A 12,658-nucleotide genomic window follows, 5' to 3' on the forward strand; every position below is an offset into this window, starting at 1 on the left:
TGATGGATGGCGGAGTTGATGCTATTGGCCTGATGAGCTAAACTCCACCCATCTGGTATTTCAAGCAGGGTGAAAGCAGGTGAAGCACATCACGCAGTGCTTCACAAAGAGAAGTCCGGGGATCCCCAGGAGGCCTTGAGGGGGTTCCAGGGCGTTATTTTCACTATAAGTCCATCCATAAGTAACACAATGACAGAATGTGTTGAATATTTGATCATGGGTTTCATATACGTTCTGTAATAAAACATCTAAAAGCAAAAATCGTATCAGATGGGGGACCCTGGGTCTTATTAAATTGGGGGTCTAATTCAGTCAGTTTAGGGGTCCTTGAGGTGGAAAAAGTTTGAGAAGAGACTACTCTAGTCTAAAGATTATTTGCAAACACCATTTCCACAAAGTCTGGTCAGTTGCAGTTTGCTTAATGTCTGAAATGTATTAAAAAAAAATCAGAACTATCACAATCCCTGTCAAGTGCTCTGTCCCTGACCTTTGGAAAATGTCCTCACGATAATGTCATTATTCCCTCTTCAATTGGAAAACGGTCTCTGCTCCAATTCATCAGAAATGTCAGTTTTCGGGAGAACAGCCACACACAGTCAGCTCCACATTTAAGAGTCCAAACTGGGTTGGCTAGATGAAATGTGTCCCAGCATGCAGTGTTTCCACACGCGGGCGCTTCAGTGTGGAACATGAAAGCGGTCAGCTGATGAGGCCTGTGCCGGGCGGCGGGGGAGCAGATCGTCTCACCAAAACACAACATCACCTCTGCCTCACAGTCCAACTGGCTCCACACGTCCTCTGATCTGCAGGGAGAAAGAAAGGGGAATATATGGAACAGCTCTCGGTAACACCGAAGTGAACTGTGAGGTCTTAGAGGTCTTAAATGACTCATTAACTTTAACAGCAAGCCATAATGGACTTTCCTTTTGTGCAAGTAACTCGTTTTTTTTCTTCCTCTCCTTTTCTCCAAAGGATGGAAATACCATTTTGCAATCAGCCTCCCCCTCCCCCAGGAGTTTTGTACATTGTGGGTTAGGGTTAGAGTTATCATGTTCTGTTTATGAGGCAGAAATAACTGGCTTATAATGTGCTCACGATGTCTTATGATGCCTTGTATGACACAGGAATTCAGAGAAAAACATTCCACTGTGTAGTGTGTCATCAAACTGATGTTACAAAGCTCACAAATTAACTTCATGAACCACAAGAACTGGACACTCTGGGGACCCGTAGTCAGCACCACTTTCTTGATCATCATCATACTATAATTCCAGGAATCTCTTGCCGTGTTCAGAATGGTTTACTCATTCACTCACTCACTATTCCCCATGTGGTGTTTATCATATGACTATATGATAAACACCACATGGGGAATAGTGCTTATAGTGCATATATGGTAAATGGCCTAAATGGTAAATTTAGGCCAAATTTAGGCCATTTACATATATAGGTACATATATATATATATATATATATATATATATATATATATATATATATATATATATATATATATGTATATATGTGCATAATATAATATATATATATGTAAATCGCCTAAATGTTACCATATATGCACCATATATGTACATACATACATACATACATACATACATACATACATACATACATACATACATACATACATATATTTATTAGACGGTCACATTTATAAGAGGTCAGTGACAAAAAGCAGAAATAATAATTATAATCTCTACAAAACCATTTAGTTTGCCATTGAGTCAACATCAGCAAGTGTTATTTGATCCACGACAATATAAACAATGCTTGTAAGGCCTTGAGACTTTCCTCAGCGCCTGGCTTGGAGCTTGGAGCTTGGAGCTTGGAGCTTGGAGCTTGGAGCTTGGAGCCCCTCCCCCCCCCCCCCCCCCCCCCCCTCACAACCTCCATTCACTTCATGCATGGCAGCTTCACGCTTCACGCTTCACGCGTCACGCTTGGAGGTTAGGACTGAATCCTGAGCGATCGCGTGAGCAAGGCTTGAGCAAGGCACGATCGCGCTTGGTGTGAACGGCTTCGCCTGTTAACAAGGACGCCTAAATGAAACTTGTGGGTTCAGCGTAGGTTGAGCGTTGTTTCGGCGTATGGTGTGAACGTGCACTTAGGGTCAGGCCTTGAGAGAGCAGTAATGGTGATTTACAGTGTTGAGAAGCCAGACAGCCTTCAGTGTCACCCCTTTATCAAAATACAGTTTGGGAGCCAAATTTTTAAAGTAGCCTCCTATCTTCCCTGCACCCCAAATGAAAGATATAATATCCCACATCTGACAGCAGATATGTTAGAGATCCTTCATTCCTGAGTTTTGACCTCACTAAATTTGAAGGTCAAGCCCTTCAACTCGTCAAGAGTTGCTTTCTAAAAATGGAAAACGATCTAGCAAAGTCAAATGTTGTTTCAAGATTAACTTTGGAAGACCAGAACTAACAAAAAAAGACTTCCAATCCATCCGTCAAGTGTCCCGCTGGGTGTATGTTATGATCTGTAGTTGTACAGTTAGGATCATAATGATAATGTTTTGAAATGGGCAGGCTCTTAAACCTTCACAACTGTGGATTCTGTGGCATTTGCTTTTTTGCTGCACTTGCTTTCAACTCCCCCCATCTGCCCTTATAAGCCACTCTGACTGCAGCCCATGAAGAGGCTCAGTCTTATAACCAGTGTTGGGGGTAACTCATTACAAAAGTAACATATTACATACAAGTAATATATTACTTTTAGCAGTAACTCAGTAATATAACTTATTACCAATAGGATTTCAGTAATGTTATACCAGTTACTTTGTCAAGTAACACAAGTTACAAATTGAGTTACTTTTTTTTTTTTTTTTTTTATCAAAGCACTTATTTTAAGAAAGATGCAATAATTTCCTAATCAAATTGTGTGTTTTATGCAAATAACCACTATAGATGACAATAACAACGGAAAAGGATAACATTTAAAATTTTGGACAGTTTACACTGACTTCACGACGGTTTAAATTATTTTTCGGGATGGTTCCGGAGTGGCGATGTCATTCTGCTACTGCTGTTATTTTGGTGAAAGTAATGCAAAAGTAGTGTAATAAGTAACTAGTTACTCTACACAGACAGTAATATTGTAAAGTAACGTAACCCACTCTGCCTGCAGCCCATGAATCACTTCAGGCTCTCAGGCTTTATTTGTCTGCTGTGTAAGAAGCCCTTCACTCATGTTGAAAGCTGCACGAGGCAGCTCGGGGTGTCGGCAGCTACAACAGCGAGAGATCACACAAGTTGAACTTCAATACCCAGAAACCCCGTGCACTGCAGTGAAGTCAGTAAACTGCCAAGGTTGAAGGTGAATATCTTTAATTCCAAATGATCATTCTAGATGATTCTTTGGGGATGTACTCTAGTTCTATCATGGTAGAACTATGATGGAACCAGGAATATGATAAGCCAGGCTCTCAGCTTACTTACCATGTGCTTAAGAGATGTTCACTAACATCAGGGAATTGTCAACATTCTATGTTGGTTTCACAGAAACAAACACTTGAATCAATCAGTCTTAATAAAACGGTCGGCCCCAAAATTGTTTTTTATTTATTAGAAAAGTGTGTGTGCCCTATCTCAAAATGCATGGCAAAAAAAAATGCAGTAAAGTCAAAGTAATGATTATGTTTTGCAAAGATAATACAGTATACTGCAACATCACTTGGCATTGGTTCACTTGCAATGTTAATGTCAGCAGTCCCTGGAAATCTCATATCTGCTTGCGGTCACATTTGGGACAAGCTAAAGCGCTCACTTGTATCCCTTCCAGATATCTCCACTTATAGTTTAGTTCAAATCGTGCAGCCAGCTGTCAGGATCATAATTCACTCTCATATCTTCTCTCAGCAAAACACAATATTACCTCTTACTGAGTCTGCCTCTCAGTGCTGCCGTTAAGATGGCCTCCTTCGTAGTCCAACTGGCACAAGATCATGTTGTTCTTCAGGAAGAACTTGTCTCCCACACAAAATCTGCACAGAGAAATGAAAATATGGATCAGGTCTTCGTCTCGCTCAAGCTGAAGCGAATCATGAGGCCCCAGACAAGCATTAAAAGCATATTTTAAGCCCCACTGACATGATAATCAGATAATATAGATATCTAATATATATATATCTAATATAGATACATATATTGAGTTGTCCGTGTATAATCTCTTGATCATGATTACTTTTTTCTGATCTCAAGTGTTTTTGGATCCCCCCCCCCCCCCCCGTTTTCTCCCCAAATGTACTTGACCAATTGCTCTACCCCTTCTGGCGATATGGGAGAGTTGCAGACTAGCACATGCCTCCTCCGATACATGTACATAAAAAAATCCCAGCATTTTTCTTTTTTAGTTTTGGTCCGAGTGAAATGTTATATGGTCTCTCCTGATTCTAAATATAGCTGAATCGCTTGGTTTTAAAAAGTAAAACTATTTTTTATAAGCATTTTACAAAAGGTAGATGGAAAAAAGAATGGCGGATGAAATGCCTTGGTTCGTATGCCCTAACCCAGAAGAGGATGACTTTGAAACTCTATTCCCCCCAGTTCTCCTCGCCCCGACCGACCTGAGGAGGCACTGGTGCAGCGACCAGGACACATACCCGTAATCCCACCCGCAGACACAGCCAATTGTGCCTGTATGGACGCCCGACCAAGCCGGAGGTAACACGGGGGCTTGAAGCTGCAACCCTTGTGTTGGTATGCAGGTAATCTACCCGGATGCCCAATCTTGCATGATTGCTGTGTGAGTAGCTCTCCAAGTGATAGAGAAAGCCTTTGGCAAACTTCATCATATTCTGATTACAATGCACTCACAATGTGCTTATAAAGAGCGGTGACTCACTGGGTCAGTGAGAGCTCTGGAAGGTCTAGAAGTTCTAGACCTTCCAGAGCTCTTGTATAGAGCAGTGACTCACTGGCTTCTAGACCTTCCAGAGCTCTTGTATAGAGTGGAGACTCACTGGCTTCTAGACCTTCCAGAGCTCTTGTATAGAGTGGAGACTCACTGGCTTCTAGACCTTCCAGAGCTCTTGTATAGAGTGGAGACTCACTGGCTTCTAGACCTTCCAGAGCTCTTGTATAGAGTGGTGACTCACTGGCTTCTAGACCTTCCAGAGCTCTTGTATAGAGTGGAGACTCACTGGCTGCTAGACCTTCCAGAGCTCTTGTATAGAGTGGAGACTCACTGGCTTCTAGACCTTCCAGAGCTCTTGTATAGAGTGGAGACTCACTGGCTGCTAGACCTTCCAGAGCTCTTGTATAGAGTGGAGACTCACTGGCTGCTAGACCTTCCAGAGCTCTTGTATAGAGTGGAGACTCACTGGCTGCTAGACCTTCCAGAGCTCTTGTATAGAGTGGAGACTCACTGGCTGCTAGACCTTCCAGAGCTCTTGTATAGAGTGGAGACTCACTGGCAGCTAGACCTTCCAGAGCTCTTGTATACCGTGTATCTCCCACATAAGTCAACTAAATTTGATCTCCTCTGCTAATTGCTCCCCTAATCTTACCTCTGGCGGCAGAGCTGACAGGCAAAGCAGTCTAAATGGTAGACGTTGTCCCTGGCTCTCATCACCATCTCAAAGGCAGGGATCAGCTTACTGCAGGCTGCACAGTTCCCCGTCACCCCAAAGAGCCTGCAGACAGAAGGAGAGCTGTAATCTGTGAGTGGGTGAGGCACTGTTGTCTTTGGATGCATTTAGATACATTTCAGCCAAGAGACGGGAGGGAAAACAAGCCAAATGAAGGGCGGACAAACTTAAAAACTAGTTCAACATAACAGGGCGGTATTTCTGGGTGATTCTCGATAGTGTTTAATACTCGTTTTAATGAGGTAAACCCGCAAGTGCACTGCACTTGCGGGATTACCTCAAGGGTGGCTCATTGGGGCCTCAAGGGCCCCATTACCTCAAGGGTGTACTATCGCAAGTGAGCTCAGGCAAGTGCACTGCACTTGCCTGAGCTCACTTGTCAATCAAACAGAGATGGCAGTATTGTGACCTCTTTTTCATTGGGTTTTCTGTTGCTGCAGTTTGAATTTCTGTAGGCTAGGTGGCGCTCTGTTCAGCTGTGGTGCGGCTATCGCTGCCCATGCTAACACCCAGTTCTTCTATTTATTCCAAACTGCTGCCGTAGCTTCCAGAGGAAGAAAAAGTCACAGCAAAGTAATTGTAATGTAAAATGTAAAAACTTTATTTCCCGGCAGCGGTACCTCCGGCTTGCTCAGACGTTCCTACAGACAAAATTGGCCGTGTCTGCGGGTGGGAAGCTGGTATGTGTATGAGTCCTGGTCACTGCAATAGTGCTTCCTATTGGTCCTATTGGTTGGTCAGGGCACCTGTTCAGGGGGAGGGGAACTGGGGGGAATAGCGTGATCCTCCCACGGGGTACGCCCTGCGCTGTCTGGTGAAAAGAAGTGGCTGACAACTGCACATGTATCAGAGGAAGCGTGTGCTACTCTACAACTCTCCCCAGATCAGCACAATTGGGGAGAAAATGGGAGAAAAACCGGGGGAAAAAGTCGAAGTTGAATCACTATTGTGTTATAGCAATCTAATAGTGACTATCAAAACAAAACAGGCATCATGTATATGAAAATATCAGAGGATGATGACCTTAACGGTTAAGCCTTAACCTTTGACTTAGGTTGTGGCTTAACCTACTTGGAGTAGCAAATGGATAGTGCTTATCACATGGGACATTGAGTTGCAGAGAGTGTATTGGTAAGTATCTGAATCAATTTAGTACACTTTTCAGAAACCGTCTATTTACCTGACATCATGTGACTTGTCTAGATGTGGTAAAACCCAACTCACCCACTTGGATTTCAAAGCCAGTTAAAACAAAACCCCTGTGTATTATTTGCAATGACTGTTTGACTCAGGCCTGGCCAGTTGCAGTTTGCTCCACCTCTCAAAGACAGAACAGGACAACATGTCTCCCTGGGAGGCAGATGCTAAATGAAGATGAGTCACCACTGATCCTCCATATATCCCATCAGAGAGCCAGTAGAAAAGGAAGAGCCATTACACAGAACTGCATCCACAGACGGAGGGAGAATGCACTGAGCATGAGTTACACGAGAACTTCAGATGACAAGCGGAAACGTCATCGATCGAACGAGTGACCACCAAGAGAACAAAAGCGAGGCCTAATTAACAGAATGTTGGGATCTAACGAGCCTTAGTCTTTAGCGAGGCACCTGGTGCGTTTATTCCTTCTCCTTAACGAGGGTACGAAGCTCAATGCTAATTCTCTGCTAATGGTCCAATTAAATGAAATCACATGGTTTTAATCCTGCTCTTCAAAGGCTCTTGGTCTGCACCCTCGCAATGATGAGGAAAACAGGAGGCAATCTAGCCAATTTAACTGTCAAAAGGGGTTTTGGTCTCTAAGTGCAGCACAGCTAATGAGAGACTTAGCTCCAACCAAATCCAGCTGGATTGTACATGAGACTAACACATGAGTTCAGCAATGTGGCCGACATATCAGGAGTTCTCCGGCTGACCTGACACCATTCGTCTTTACTCCGGGGAAGTACCGAACCCAGAGTATAAAACCCTTCGGACCATATAGGACCTGATCTAATACAAGAAAAAGTTTGGAAGAAAAAATTAATTCTAAAACGTAGTGATCCAAAACAAACAAGGCATTCCATCTGTTCAAAAGAAATATATACTGTATATATATATATATATATTACTGGGTAGTGTAGAGAAAGCATTCACCTACAACCCCAGGTTAAATTCCCAGCAGCGGTAGAGTACGTCCGGCTTGGTCAGACGTTTCTGGGAAGCCGGTGGGTGGTTGTATGAGTCCTGGTTGCTGCACTAGCGTCTGTTCGGGGGAGGGGAACTAGGGGGAATAGCGTGATCCTCCCACGACCTGACGGTCAAACTACTCGCTGTCAGGTGAAAAGAAGTGGCGACTTCACATGTGACCATTCAAAGGTCACGAGCTCCGACGGTGACGTCCCCAGTGCTCGGATGTTCTCTGCGAAACTCAGAGGAGCCTCAGCAGCCCCGACCTCAAAAATCCAAGATGGCTGCTCCGCGCATCAACAGTAGTTAAAATCGTAGTAAATACTGTTCATTAGCACTTGTCTGTCTTTTTTGTGTGTCTCATTAAATCAGTTGTACACAGCACTGTCTAACTTCTATATGTGTGGACATGTTGCTGCAGTGTTTGTATGTGTAAAAAATACCACGAAATGCATTGTTATCAACTGTTATTGTTAACAATGGCTAGCCTGGCTAGAGCTAACCCTGGCTGGTTTCCCAACTGTTTAAATGGAACGTCGACAACTCGGGTCGGGTGTGACATCATTCAACCGTCACATTCCCGTTTCCCAGTTTTATTGGAACGGCCCACTAGTCTACAACTCTCCCCATTATCGGCAGAGGGGGTGGAGCTACGACCGGGACAGCAGGGGGAATTGGCCAAGAACAATTGGGGAGATTTTTTTGGGGAAAAAACTGGGGATGGGACACACACTGGTCATTTTGAATGGTCTTGCAGCCTATGTAGGCTAATACAGTTTTTATTTTCCCACTTAAGATCAGAGATTGCCAGAGTGCAAGTGAATTAAGGATCCCAAAAAATAGTTTGGGTCTAGCTTTTCCTCCAAAGAGCACCTGTCTGTTCATATCAGACCCAAACAGAGCTTCTTCCCTCTGTCTTTTAACCATATAAGTCCATTTTAAGTTGACATTTGACGTATTGGAGATGCCAGCAAGGTTCATTGTCTAAAGTTTGCGTGCATACTAGTTAAAACATTCATATATTTTCATTGTATACCTCATCACTGACGAGGTATACAATGAAAATACATGATACTACCTGATGCAACATCCCGGATGTTGTATCCGGGATGTCAGGTGAAAAGAAGTGGCTGCTGGCTGGCGACTGCACATGTATTGGAGGAAGCATTGTGCTAGTCTACGGCTTTGATGTTTCAATGTAAGTAGCACCCCATTATTTGTAGGGGTGGGACAAAAAAATATTGAAATAATCTATCATGATCCTCTTGCGATACATTATCGATATACTAGCGCCATATCGTGATACCATATCGTGATTTATCCTGAAATGTGTATTTTTTGCATTCATTGTGTGTGTGTGTGTGTGTGTGTGTGTGTGTGTGTGTGTGTGTGTGTGTGTGTGTGTGTGTGTGTGTGTGTGTGTGTGTGTGTGTGTGTGTTGTCGTGGACAAGTTGCAGTCAGTGTGTGTTAAAGAGGTACTATGCACTCTGCAATTTGTTGTACTGGTTCATGTCAATTCTGTATAAATAAATACATAATTCCTGCTTCTTGCCTTTTTAGGGGGATCTTTTCCTCTTCAGTTACACAGATATTGTGATGTAGCCTACAGTATCGTACATGAAATTGTCCTGCAATGTATCGATTATCGCTGTATCGTGATACCATTATTGAGGGCCAAGTATCGTGATAGTATTGTATCATGAGTTACTCTGTGATTCCCACCCCTAGTCATTTGTCCTCCTTCAAAGCCATGTACCCAGGACCCTCAGTACCAGGCAGCAGTAGGCTACGCCTACCTGAGGTAGTCCCTGTGGCAGAGGATGAGGTTCGGGTATAGCCTACCATGAGGTAGTCCCTGCGACAGAGGATGAGGCTGGGTAGGTCTACCTGAGGTAGTCCCTGCGGCAGAGGATGATGTTGGTAGACCTAGCCGAGGTAGTCCCTGTGCCAGAGGATGATGTTGGTAAGCCTATATGAGGTAGCCCCTGCGGCAGAGGATGGTGTTGGTAGGCCTACCCGAGGTAGTCCCTGTGCCAGAGGATGATGTTGGTAAGCCTATATATATGAGGTAGCCCCTGCGGCAGAGGATGGTGTTGGTAGGCCTACCCGAGGTAGTCCCTGTGCCAGAGGATGATGTTGGTAAGCCTATACCTGAGGTAGTCCCTGCGGCAGAGGATGAGGTTGGGTAGCCTACCTGAGGTAGTCCCTGCGGCAGAGGATGAGGTTGGCCCTGGTGTAGAGGCTGGAGCCCAGGCGGCCCAGGCGACAGTCACAGCAGGAGCACTTCAGGCAGTCCTCGTGCCAGAAGCGGTCCAGCGCCTGCAGCATGAAGCGGTCCCGGATCCGCCCGTTACAGCCGGCACAGCCCCGCGGCTTCTCTCTGGACTGCAGGGACACCAGAGAGACACCTGACCCAGACAGACACACAGACAGACACACAGGGGGAAAGACAGCAACAGACACGGAGAAGGGATGAAACAGACAGAAAAGTGTGCAAGTAGAGCTGGGCGATATGGACCAAAAATTATATCTCAACATTTTTAGGCTGAATGGCGATACACAATATTCGGTATTTTCTACAAATTGGGCGAAATGTTCAATTGTAACTTGGTGCTTTGACAAAATATTTACACAATGATAAATAATCATCAGTAATGTGGAAATTGACTAATTGGGTAAAGGCAAATAACAGAACAGCTATAAAAATATGGTAAATTCAGAAAATGACATAATTTACTGTAATGCAGCCCCTAAAACCAGGAAAAGACAACACTTATGCCATATCACAATATTACAATATCCAACATCTAAGACGATATCTAGTCTCATGTCACAATATCGATATTGCCCAGCACATCTAGAAAGCAAACATGTCCCATTTTAGAAGCATAGGCCTACAGTATATAAATCCCATGAATATTACAGTAGGCTATACTTATACAACAAAAAATGCCATAAAGAAAGAAATGCTCATGCTTTGGCAACATTGTAAACTTATTTTGTGCCAATAAAGCAAATTGAATTGGTCATTATACACTTGGGTATCACATATGGTGTAGCCTACTGTAAGTAATATTAGGCTATTATGGGGATACATTGAAGTAAGATAAGTTCACTTTATCATTATTGCTGCCTACCACTAATCCTTGTAGGAATATACTGTATAGGGATGTGTCTATAACTGTCTATAGAAGTAAGCCTACAATGATTTGTATTGGTTGATTCATTGTTATAGCGCAGTATTATGCTGAAATTACCGCATATCTCTTTTATAAAAATAACATTATTATTATTATTATTATCATTATTATTATTATTATTATTATTATTATTAAGAATAAGAATAAGAATAAGAATCATCATCATCATCATCAAAGCTTTGACATCGTTGGAGAAAAAACAATTGGCTTCTTCATTTAAACTAAGTTAGGAGCTGAGCCAGGCTCTGACACCTGCACGCAGGCAGCACGCATACAATACAATACCCCCCACTTCTCAGCGCCTTTTCCTCTGTCTGCTTTTAGAGTTAAGCTGAAGGAAAACGACACACGTCTCGTTACAAATATAGCAATTCTCAGGCTCCTATAATACTCACTCTCCTCCTTGTCCAGCACCATCGTTGGCAAACAGCAATCCAACTCGAGGAGATCTCCTTTGCAGCTGTGGGCAAACGCGCAAAAACACGGCGAAGACGCACGCAGGGCAACAAACGCACTTGAGTTGAACACTCTTTACAAATGACACTACCGACCCAGACTCTCGATCAACCCAGACTCCATCAAACTTCAGCTCTGCTCTTCATACAGCCGAAGACAGCGAAGAGAAACAGCCATGGTCGCTTCGCTGCCAGTCACACGCGTAAAAATAGCCTGTGGAATGGATGGATGAAAGACAGACAGCGGCTTCCTCGGGTATCACCTTGCCTGGAGGAGAGAGACGTCCTAAAACCCGTGCCTGGTGCCTTATCTTGGTTCATGTGAGTGCAAGCATTTCTCCATCTTACAGGCTTAGGTTCCCCCTGCAAATGAGCCATTCTCCACAACCCCCTCTCTCCCTCTCCCTCCCTCTCTCTCTCTCCCTCTCTCTCTCTCCCTCTCTCTCTCTCCCTCTCTCTCTCTCTCTCTCTCTCTCACTCTCTCTCTCTCTCACTCTGTCTCTCCCTCTCTCTCTCTCTGCCAAAAAAAATAATCCCACAGTCAAATGGTTTTTCCCGATGCTGCGTGCTAATTATATAAAGTCATTATGCTCAGATCTGATAGTGCCCCTCCTCCTCCCTCTTTGAATCAATTATTCAATAGACAGTTGCACACCAGGACAGCCCGGGCCTGAGGTGTTTTAGAATGAGCTTATTCAACTCCAAGGACACCAATTATCTCCAGGGCGCCCGGCCGCCCTATAGTCAGAGTTGGCTTTTCAGCACAGCAGATGCATCGCCTCTTGTGTGTGCCAGAGAGAGAGATGGAGAGAGAGAGAGAGAGAGAGAGAGAGAGAGAGAGAGAGAGAGAGAGAGAGAGAGAGAGAGAGAGAGAGAGAGAGAGAGAGAGAGAGAGAGAGAGACAGATAAAGAGGGAAAGAGACATTTGATACCTTTTAAGCAATCACTAACCTGAAATCCTGATTACTTTTCAGACCCATTAGGTGAATTCAGTTTGGAATCCATCTTCCATTTAAAAAGCAACACATGGACATGTTACATGATCTCTGGCCGGTGACAAAAAGTAGGCTATGAATGATACAATAAGGACAGGCTACAAACAGACAATACAGGCTAAGCAGACATCATTTATAGTGAGTATATTAGTGAAACATAAGATATAAAACCACTATTATGAAAGAGAAGGTGAAGTTATTATTGAGTATAGGCTACCGCAGACACTCTA

The 12,658-nt window shown here is 43.7% G+C and overlaps 1 protein-coding gene across 1 annotated transcript; it reads right to left on the reverse strand.

Moving 5' to 3' along the window:
* Positions 1 to 768: 768 nt before the first annotated feature.
* LOC310800326 (rhombotin-1-like) lies at positions 769 to 11,395 on the reverse strand (the record flags this gene model as incomplete). The annotated part of the gene is made up of 5 exons (XM_083662918.1): positions 769 to 803; positions 3,895 to 4,003; positions 5,528 to 5,653; positions 9,973 to 10,186; positions 11,374 to 11,395. 4 exons carry the CDS (start codon positions 11,393 to 11,395, stop codon positions 3,898 to 3,900), a joined length of 468 nt encoding a protein of 155 aa, XP_083519044.1. The 3' UTR covers positions 769 to 803; positions 3,895 to 3,897.
* Between the last annotated feature and the right edge of the window lie 1,263 nt (positions 11,396 to 12,658).

Source organism: Poromitra crassiceps, assembly GCF_964638095.1.
Source record: "Poromitra crassiceps genome assembly, chromosome: 30".
Taxonomy (NCBI): Eukaryota; Metazoa; Chordata; class Actinopteri; order Beryciformes; family Melamphaidae; genus Poromitra; species Poromitra crassiceps.